Genomic DNA, 10698 nt, shown 5'->3' with positions numbered 1-10698 from the left:
CGCATACAGGACTGAATACAGATTTCATCTCGCCTCAACTTACGTTTATAGTTTTCATTTATACATCGGGTGCGTTTTATAAAGGCGGATACTGTTGCTCGATTGACTGTGTTACAAAGGTTTTATGTATGGATGGTATTACTTGGCAAATTGTGGTACAAAATTAATGCAACTAGAGCGAATGGTATTTCTATAAATAAATAGTTCAATAGGATTATGAACACATCGTAGGGTGTCTCAGTATGTAATTACGTCAACAGTGTCTAGTTTTAATCATACATCCTAAAAATTTACAAGTGAAACCATTATTTCAACGAGACAACTATTATAACAGTGTATAACGTATGACAGTTTTTGTCACACATACGATCTTAATTTATCCATCACAAAGGAGGTAAATATTATAACCAATTACTTACTTTCTATGCTAGTTGTTCTGAAGTGATTTTATTGTAACTAATATATTGTATTTATAAATATACTGAACGAGGGAGTTGGTACAGCTAACTCAGACACCCTTCGAGTATTTTTGTATGAAATCAAACAAACACTTAAATGTTAACTGTTAAAGTCCGGAATCTTGACTTTTCGAACCGTATTCTATTTTCAAAACTACATATTATTAACAACAGCCTATATTTGGACCACTGAAGTTTGATGTCTAATAGTAACAATGGTATGGTATTCCAAAGATAAGCCTAGTACAAGATTACCAATTTTCCGCCCCCGATGTATACCACGTGTAAATATGAAGGCGTGGTATGCAGAAAATGACAGTTATAGTGATTTGTTATAAGTGTAATGAAGATAAGAGAGTGTGTAAAGTTGACTATTTGTGTAATTAAGACTAGTAATTAAAAGATGGATGATCATCATATTACATTACTGGACCGAATAAGAGCAATCTGCATTTAAACAAAAAAATTCGTAAAGGACAACGGTAAACAAATGGAAGCGAAAATGTGCTTCAGTTGAAATTAAGGTAAAACACACATGATCAGAAAGTCAAAACAACTGTGAGACTTCGCAGCAAACCTTGACTTTTTCTATGTCGCAATAAAATATGTTTAGCAACGCTAAATCTTCGTTTACATTTCACCTTCTCTATGCAGCCGACCAATCAGAAAACTGAATTACACAAATCCCTAAGTATCGCTTTTCCACGCGACAGTCGAAGGACGGACCTATATAACCAAAGTAGGACGCGAAACAACCAGTCCGAGAAATAGTGCCTAGTTTTTATGACGAACGTGATTGAACTCTTTTCACAGAAAAGTAATACCTGAGTTATAACTCGTGATGAATTTGCACGTGACACCGATCGAATTAGTATGTTTTGAATTCGAATTTTAGAAAAACTTAAAAGATGTTACAAATATGAAATATAAACAGTGATAGAGAGCACGAAGCAGTCTAAAGAGCTCGTTCTACCAAAACGTGAGAGTCGCGGCTTCGAATCTCTGTCACATCAAACATGCTCGCCCTTTCACCCTTGGGGGCGTTATAATGTCACGGTCAATCTCACTATTCGTTGGTAAAAGAGTAGCCCAAGAATTGGCGGTGGGTGGTGATGACTAGCTGCCTTCCCTCTAGTCTTACACTGCTAAATTAGGGACAGCTTGCGCAGATAGCCCTCGTGTAGCTTCGCACGAAATTAAAAAAACAAAACAAAAAACATACAATAATATTCATTTTTAAAAATGTTTTTGTTACTCCATCTGTGATTTGTTTGCACAATCATACTTTTACATTATTAGTCATAGTGTCTCCAGTACATTGTTAAGGTTTTTTAAGTGGCACTCAGAAGAAATACTTAAAAATAAACGACAATATATTCATAGTAGACATACAGATACCATTTCTATGAAGTCTTACATTAAAAACAAAAGAAATATAAACATATCTGTAAACTCTGATGTTTCAAGGATTATATATATGTTAATATTTCTATGTTATATTTTTATGAGTATCTGTATGTGCATTTAAAAAGTCTGAATGGTAATATCAGGTTTAACTGTTTATAGGAAATAGAGCGAAACACACACACATATAAATATATATTTATATAAAAGACGCACATATATAAATGTATATAAAACACACACACATATATATATTTATATAAAACACACACACACATATATATATTTGTATGAAACACATACACACATATATATATTTATATAAAACACACACACACATATGTATATTTATATGAAACACACACACACATATATATATTTATATGAAACACACACACATATATATTTATATAAAACACACACGTATGCACTTATATAATGATATACATGCTATTTTTGCTTTCCTTCAGTAAAATGGAGATTCTGACCACATGCACGTGCGAGTTTTAGGTGAACGATGGGGAAAAATCTATTCCAGAAACAAGTAAAATCAAATTACAATTCAACTTAAGAGGTTATTTAAATAGTTCGACGAAAGAATACCTCTAATTTCACAAAATATACTTTTTGTATTAATCCACTTAATAGCATAAAATTGTAACGTAACTTTATTGTAAGTACTTATTGTTATTGTCACATGTTAAGCCTCACAGTGGCACAGCGTTATGCCTCTGCACTCACACCGTTAGAAACCGGGTTTCAATACCCCTGGTGAGCAGAGCATAAATAGCCCATTGTGTAACTTTGTACATAATTACATGTTATATTTAACGCTACTTTGACTCGACGCGTTCGCGACTGAAATCATTACTGTAGCAGCGGTGTACGCCGAATGATACCTGAGTGCATGTCACTGTAGGTTTTTCATGTATGTATATATTATGTGAATGTTATTTCGGTGAGTAATACTTGTGTGACCCGACATGGCCAGGTGGTTATGGCTCTTGACTCGTAATCTGAGGGCCGCGGCTTCGAATCCCCGTTAAACCACACCAAACATGCTCGCCCATTCAGCCGTGAGGGCATCATGATGCGACGATCAATCCCACTATTCGTCGGTAAAACAGTAGCTCAAAAGTTGGCGGTGAGTGATGATGACCATCCACCGTCCCTCTTTTATTACTCTGCTAGGTTAGGGACGGCTAGCACAGATAGATCCTGTGTAGTTTTAGCGAAATTCAAAACAAACAAACAAAACAATAGCACTTGTGTGGTATGTTTATAAACGGTAATGAACGTAAATTTATGTTTGTTCTTTGTAGATGTAAGTCTTTAAAACTAGTCTGAATAGCACCTAGTTCTATGAGCACTTTATACCACAAATACAAGAGTATAACGAACGATGTCGCTGATGGCCTGAATCAACAAAATAGAACTCCTACATGAGCCACTTAGCTCTCTCCTTTGTCAGTGGTTCCACTTAGTGATCTCACAGTCATGCACTAGTCTCATGAGCTCATAATTAGACTTATCGATCTAAAGAACAACGTTATACCAAATTTTAAGGTAAAATCATAAGCAATCTCTAAGGTGACATGATAATATTTAACACATTTTCATAAATTAGGCAAACTTTTTATCGAATATATATAATGTTATCTTATAGAGAGAGTTGAGTACACTGTATTAAAACTATTTTAATATCAGAAATGTAGTTGACAACAACAGCCAATATAAAGTCACATTCGCGGTGGTACAGAATGTATAAAAAATTAAATTATATGTGCTTGGCGCTTTACAAGTAATGCCATGCCACCTAAAACTTATTGCCTTGGCCAAGCATGGCTGAGTGTGTTAAGGCACTCGACTCGTTATCCGAGGGTTGTGGGTTCAAATCACTGTCACACCAAACGTGCTCACCCTTTCAGCCGAGGTGACGTTATAATGTGATGGTCAAGTCCTCTATTCATTGGTAAAAGAGTATCCCAAGAGTTGGCGGTGGGTGGTGATGACTAGCTGCCTTCCCTCTAGTTTTACAGTGCTGGCGCAGATAGTCCTCGAGTAGCTTTACGCGAAATTCAAGACAGAGCAAACAGATACGAAGTATTCTTACATTCAAAAAAGATTTGTTAAAATGGGAAATTAAAAATTTCCAAGACTAGGATATTCCTTGTATTCAATGACACTAAGAAACAAAAGGAATGTGGATCGACTTAGAGCACCAGGACCATCTAGAACAGTGGTTCCCAACCAGGGGTGCGAGATAGCGTTCCAGGGTGTGCGAGATAACATTATAAAAATTTGTTTTGGTCACCTACACCTTTATTCTTGAATAAATAATTATTGTGAGGGGTGCGAGAACATATTAAAATTTTTTAGGGGTGTGGGGCATAAAAAAAGGTTGAAAGAGGTATGAAGCAAATCGAACATCAGCTAGAATAAGTAAAGTGTGGCTTTTTTGTAACAGGTGAGAATTAACGAACACAAAGGTCAGTGACAAAAGCCGTCCAAATGGCTCAGACTACTATGTGCAATATTATCAAAAAATATCTCTGCCTGGTAAAACGATACAAATTATAGGTATACAAGCTGCTTGCACAACATACTTATTCAACCATCGTATGCCTCAAGCACTTGGTTAATGAAACAGTTATTGTTGGACACAATACCTACGGATATTTGTGTATTGATTGTTAAAATAGGTGCTGAGAAACTGTCACTTTCATATAATACGTGGTTTATAAAAAGCAAACAGAGAAGAAAGATAGGATTTAGACATGACAGCCGTACAACAGTCTTTACAAAGGAAAATACGCTGAAGACATGTTCTCAAGATACACTGTCGTCAGAGCATGACTAAACGTGATGACATGGGCTGTCACGAGGTTCTGAGAGTGTTAAAGTATTTACGCCCAGCATGATCAGGTTGGTTAGAGCGCTTGACTCGTAATCCGAGGGTCGAGGGTTCGAATCCTTGTCACACCAAACATGCACGCCCTTTCGGGCGTAAGTACGTTATATTGTGACGGTCAATCTCACTATTCGTTGGCAAAACAGTAGCCCAAGAGTTGGCGGTGGGTGGCGATGACTAGCTGCCTTCCTTCTACTCTATTACTGCTAAATTAGGGACGGCTAGCGCAGATAACCCTTGTCTAGATTTGCTCCAAATTAAAAAAAAAATTATTTTATTATAACATAATCAACCTATGTAGTGACTTATAAACTTTTGTAAGCACAAAAATTGGAGTTAAGGGAGTTTTATTTTAGAAGAACTTAGATGGACGAAGGATAGTTCATTTAGGAATAATTATTGTATCATCCTCCTTCACATTTTTTTGTTATTTTTAATTGAAAACTTGAATTGTACAAAGATAAACCAAATGATCAATGTTTACTGGCCGAGAGCTGGTGAATATACTCAAAAATTATTTTTAATTCATTTCTATTACGATAATTAAACTTTAAACCTGGTTTATTAAAATATGTTTATATATGTGGTTTGTACATAAAAATAAAGACTTTTTGTATTTAAAAATCAGCTCAAGTTTTTAAATAATATAGTTAGGAATATGTACGGTTAACTACCGATATCACATTCAAGAAACTATTTTAGAAGCTATATAGGGTGTATGTAAAGTAAATTTAACATTTAAAAGTATTATATTTTTAAAATTACTTGTTTTAGGGTAACTACATGTTAACAGAGGCACACGCAAAGCTATTCAATGGCTGCTTGCGCTAGCCGTCCCTAATTTAGCAGTGTAAAACAAGAGGGAAGGCAGCTAATCATCACCACCCACCGGTGGGCTACTCTTTTACCAACGAATAGTGGGATTGACCGTAACATTATAACGTCTCCAAAGCTGAAAGGGTAAGCATGTTTGGTGTGACGGGGATTCGAACATGCGACCCTCAAATTACGAGACGAGCGCCTTAACCACGTGGCCATGAAATCCTATCATCAAATCCTAATTATGATTGCTCATCTTTCACGAGTTGTGTCTCATTAATTGTATGCAGTAAACAACTGACGTTCCTAAAACATGCTCTGATTTCAAGTTTGTTGTTCGTTTGTTCGAAGTTGTTGTTTTTCTAGTGCAAAGCTACACAGGGAATCGAATCCTGCATTTTAAAGTTACCGCTGATCGACAAAATCTTGCGCCTTTTAATTTGTTGGAGTTGTATATAATTTAGTAGAATATGGTAGAGCTCTCTGTTTCGGAGCTGGCAAGTCAGGTTCGAATCTGTATGTTATCATACAGTTCCCACAGTTTAAACTGTGAGAACGACAGCGAATTCCTCAGCATGGATGGTGGGTGGTAGGTTGCTTCTCACCGGTTGCCTTCTCTGTGGTCAATAGTTCAGTATTAGGAAAAAAACACACTAAAGTATTGTGTTGGTTTCTTTATAACAACAAACCACTGAGTTAATATATATACTAATGAGTAAGGATATGTAAAGACATGTATTAATTTAATCTCAATCTTACATAGATATAGAGTCGTTAAGTTCTCTAGTTTCATGCATACATCATAAAATATTGGGTTCACTGTTTGAAACATGTATGTAGGGGATACATTGGAGGTTATGTGATACCTGTTTGTTTAAAAATCTAACAATGTTTTATGTTGTAAAACACGGAAAAATGATGGCATGCAAATTATTTTCTATCGTTGGGTTAAATGTCATCAAAATTAATGGATTTTATTAGATATGTATTAGCAGGTTTTGAGACAGCTGTTAGTACATGTGATATGCAACAGCTAACTAACCTAGTGAGTCATTAATTTATTGGTTGCATCCTATAAACGGTTACGACCTGGGCTAATAAATATACTTTAATAACGTGAGATTTTTTATTTTTATAAAATGTCAAGAAACTCTCTGAGAAATGAAGCAATAATCTGAATAGTAAGTTAAAATTTGAGATTGGTTGTAATTATTTAATGAAAAGTAACTAAAATAGATTAGGAATTTAAGAAAACGAATAGAACAGAAAACAACTTAAAGCTATAAACGTATAGGCAAATCCTAAAAATGCATGTTACAAAACTGTGTAAGATTAACAGAACAGTTGACTTGAATCTTGAGAGGAAAAAAAAAGTTAATTTACATTTAATTTAATAAATTAATCTACTGGAGTTTCTTTTCAAAGTTGCTATGGTGATCGACCGCCTTGTGCCTGGTTCTTGAAATATAAGGTAAGTGTTGATCGGTGATCCTAGCAACCGTTTGTTTCCTTAGACTTGAAGTAAACAAAATATCAGTACTCTGTTCATTCCATTTAAAATATAAGGCTCGAGATAAATTCAAGTCACTCAACACTCGTCTGAGAAAGCTGGAAATACAATATTCTCGAAAGATCACCAGAAGTTACCTGATATTATGGAAGATAGACTTAAAATATTTCCCGCTTTCTTGGCCTTAATCTTCCTGCTATCCAGTGTTAATGGTAAGTTCAAACCGATTCATAGTATGGATAAGAACATCCTGGATTCATAGAGGAATTCAACACACAGAGTTGTATTGTATAAATCTGTACACAGTGCATGACTATTAAATCGATACCAAGTGAGAGTTCTTTTTTGTGTGTAGTTGTTTATCGTGATTTTGTTAGATTTCAAATGCAGCTTGTGACGTTTGGAAAATGGCTACTTTTGTTGAAGAAAGTAAAATAATATTAATTACTTCTCCCCATACTGTTACCGTCTTTAAGATAATTTAATTTAGTTGTAAGATGTACATTTTCACATACTTAAACCAAGTTTCTCATGCTTGTTGGTTGCTTGCTAACTCTGTAATTGTAATTTTACGTCGCTGATGTTGTTTGAGGTGATTTACATTTTAAACTTGTTTGTTCGTTTGTTTTAATACAAAGCTTCTCATTGGACTAACTGTGTACTATTCGTCGCGGGGAATCGAACGCTGGATTTTAGCGTTGTAATTCGTAAACTTATAGTTGAATCGCCAGAGAACTTTTAGCAAAAGGCTCCTTAAGGCGTTAGACATCCTTGGCTGAGAACTTCATCTAGTTTTACAAGTATAGCCGACTCGGCATGGCCAGATGGTTAAGGCGCTCGACTGGTAATCTGAGGGTCGCGGGTTCGACAAAGATTCGGGCAAAACAACACATGGAAGTTTTAAATACAATATTTCTGCAAATGTTTAGTGGTTAGCGCCGCCCCTCCCCCACACCTCAGATTGGCCCCGTTTGGTCTACGATCAAATTCTGGGAACCATAAGTCTATATCACGTCCCTTGCACAATTTTTAAACCGTAGTTCTTCATTCCCTGATATATAATGCCACTGTTCTTAAATCACATTTCATGTTATTATTGTTCTTTATGTACCGGTTTCTGCTCCCACTGTTTTTCTAAATTCTTCTCATGATATTTTACAATACTTTATAGTTGTGTACTCCATACACTTCGCTTCTTGTTAATATTATTTTTTACATCAAGTTAACTACCAACGTAACAGGTTTTACCTCATGTTTATCATTATAACTATTATTTTAATATTTGTTTTTTTATATATCTTCTTTCAAGTTCCATCATGTTCATATTTCTTATTAGCCCGTTCTCTTTCCATTCATATAGTTTAGTCCATAATTCTTTCTACATTTGTTCTTCCTCGTTGTTGTTGTTTTTTTATAATAAAACATGCATCATCTTCACTGTTGTTTCACATTGTGGTATTCAATATCATCATCCTATGTTATATTATTTATACTAGTTTATTCTACCACAATTATTTCACATTCTTTATACAATATTTTCAATAATATTGTTCTTTCATGATTGATTTGGTTTTGTTTGAATTTCGCGCAAAGCTTCACGAGGGCTATCTGCTCTATCCGTCCCTAATTTTGCAGTGTAAGACTAGAGGGAAGGCAGCTAGTCATCACCACCCACCGCTAACTCTTGGGCTATTCTTTTACCAACGAATCGTGGGATTGACTGTTACATTATAACGCCCCCATGGCTGAAAGGGCGAACATATTTGGTGCGACCGGGATTCGAACCAGCTACCTTCAGATTACGAGTCGAATGCCTTAATCCACCTGGCCATGCCGGGCCATTTGAAAGGGAGGTTCCAATTTGTGAGATCAAAAACCAATACATACTGCGCAAAACACGAAGCATGCTAATGCAACGAGAACTATGAGATTAAATCTGGACTATGTAGAAAAAGTGAAATACTATTAACTTCATATAGTTTATTTATATAGTTGCGCTACAATTATGTAAGCATAATTTTCTTTTGCATCACAAAAATATGACGTTCGGCCGAACTATCTCCACCTCATCCTCTGTGCATGTAAATATTTCTAGAATACCAGAATTTCTCATACTTTCTGTATAACATTTTCTACTATCACTTGAATGATTTTTAAAAAATATTTCCATTAATTCACGATACGATAGATATTGAGATTTTTTAATGTTGTATTCACTGTTGCTTCATAACCTTTCTTAGATTTAGCTTCATTTTCAACTTCGTTTTTTCTTCCATAGAGCTTCTCTATTATATTTCTATGGTAATTCTTACAACCGTCTTAACTGTCATTTAATTAGAACTGTATTATTTTCTTCATTGAAGTATATTGATTACTGCGTCATTTTTATATAGATTCTTATTAGATCATTAACCATTTTTATACAGATTCTTTCCAGACCATTAACCATTTTTATACAGGTTCTAAAATACCATTAACCATCTTTTATATAATTCTTTATAGACCATTAACCATATTTTATATAGATTTTTATTTGAAGATTAAACATATTTTCGTACAATATTGATTCATTGTGAGTTCGTATAAACTCATTAACTTTGTTTCCTTGAAGAGTCTTACTACTTCTTTATTTTTTATGTGGAAAGTCTGTGCATATCATATATATATATCTATTTCAATCTTTCCTTAAATTCGCCTAAAATATTACTTCGTTTCCTTCTTCCTGTTACAGCAAGACAACATCAAATTAATAACTATATAAAATTTAACTCTAGTTATCCATTATCCGTCTGGTTCAACATCTTAGTGATAGTTTCTACTATGAGGTAATCTAATGATATTCAATCTCTATTTAATATATTCTCTTTTATAAATAACTGATAAAGATCACCAACACAACATAACTTATAGCACTCTTAGTAACAACCACCTACCATATTTTCACAAAAGAACATAAACTATAGCACTCTTAGTAACAACCACCTACCATATTTTCACAAAAGAACATAAACTATAGCACTCTTAGTAACAATAACTTACAGTATTCTCACGAAAGAACATAAACTATAGCACTCTTAGTAACAATAACTTACAGTATTCTCACAAAAGAACATAAATTGTAGCATTCTTAGTAACAACCACCTACCGTATTCTCACGAAAGAACATAAACTATAGCACTCTTAGTAACAATAACTTACAGTATTCTCACGAAAGAACATAAATTGTAGCACTCTTAGTAACAATAACTTACAGTATTCTCACAAAAGAACATAAATTGTAGCATTCTTAGTAACAACCACCTACCGTATTCTCACGAAAGAACATAAACTATAGCACTCTTAGTAACAATAACTTACAGTATTCTCACGAAAGAACATAAATTGTAGCACTCTTAGTAACAACCACCTACCATTCTCACCGTAAAAAAGAACATAAACTATAGCACTCTTAGTAACAATAACTTACAGTATTCTCACGAAAGAACATAAATTGTAGCACTCTTAGTAACAACCACCTACCATATTTTCACAAAAGAACATAAATTGTAGCATTCTTAGTAACAACCACCTACCGTAAACTTCAATCATTCTTAGTA

At 34.4% G+C, this 10698-nt stretch overlaps 1 protein-coding gene across 1 annotated transcript in view; it reads left to right on the top strand.

Moving 5' to 3' along the window:
• Nucleotides 1–7137: 7137 nt before the first annotated feature.
• Nucleotides 7138–10698, top strand: part of LOC143249321 (uncharacterized) — a 32126-nt gene continuing 28565 nt past the window's right edge. The window contains exon 1 of the mRNA XM_076498950.1: nt 7138–7314. Coding sequence (XP_076355065.1) covers nt 7248–7314 — 67 coding nt within the window. The 5' untranslated portion in view covers nt 7138–7247. The remainder of the gene's footprint in view (nt 7315–10698) is intronic.

Source organism: Tachypleus tridentatus, chromosome 4, assembly GCF_004210375.1.
Source record: "Tachypleus tridentatus isolate NWPU-2018 chromosome 4, ASM421037v1, whole genome shotgun sequence".
Taxonomy (NCBI): domain Eukaryota; kingdom Metazoa; phylum Arthropoda; class Merostomata; order Xiphosura; family Limulidae; genus Tachypleus; species Tachypleus tridentatus.
The sequence above is the reverse complement of the archived record's forward strand: the minus strand, read 5'-3'. Positions and strand labels throughout refer to the sequence as shown.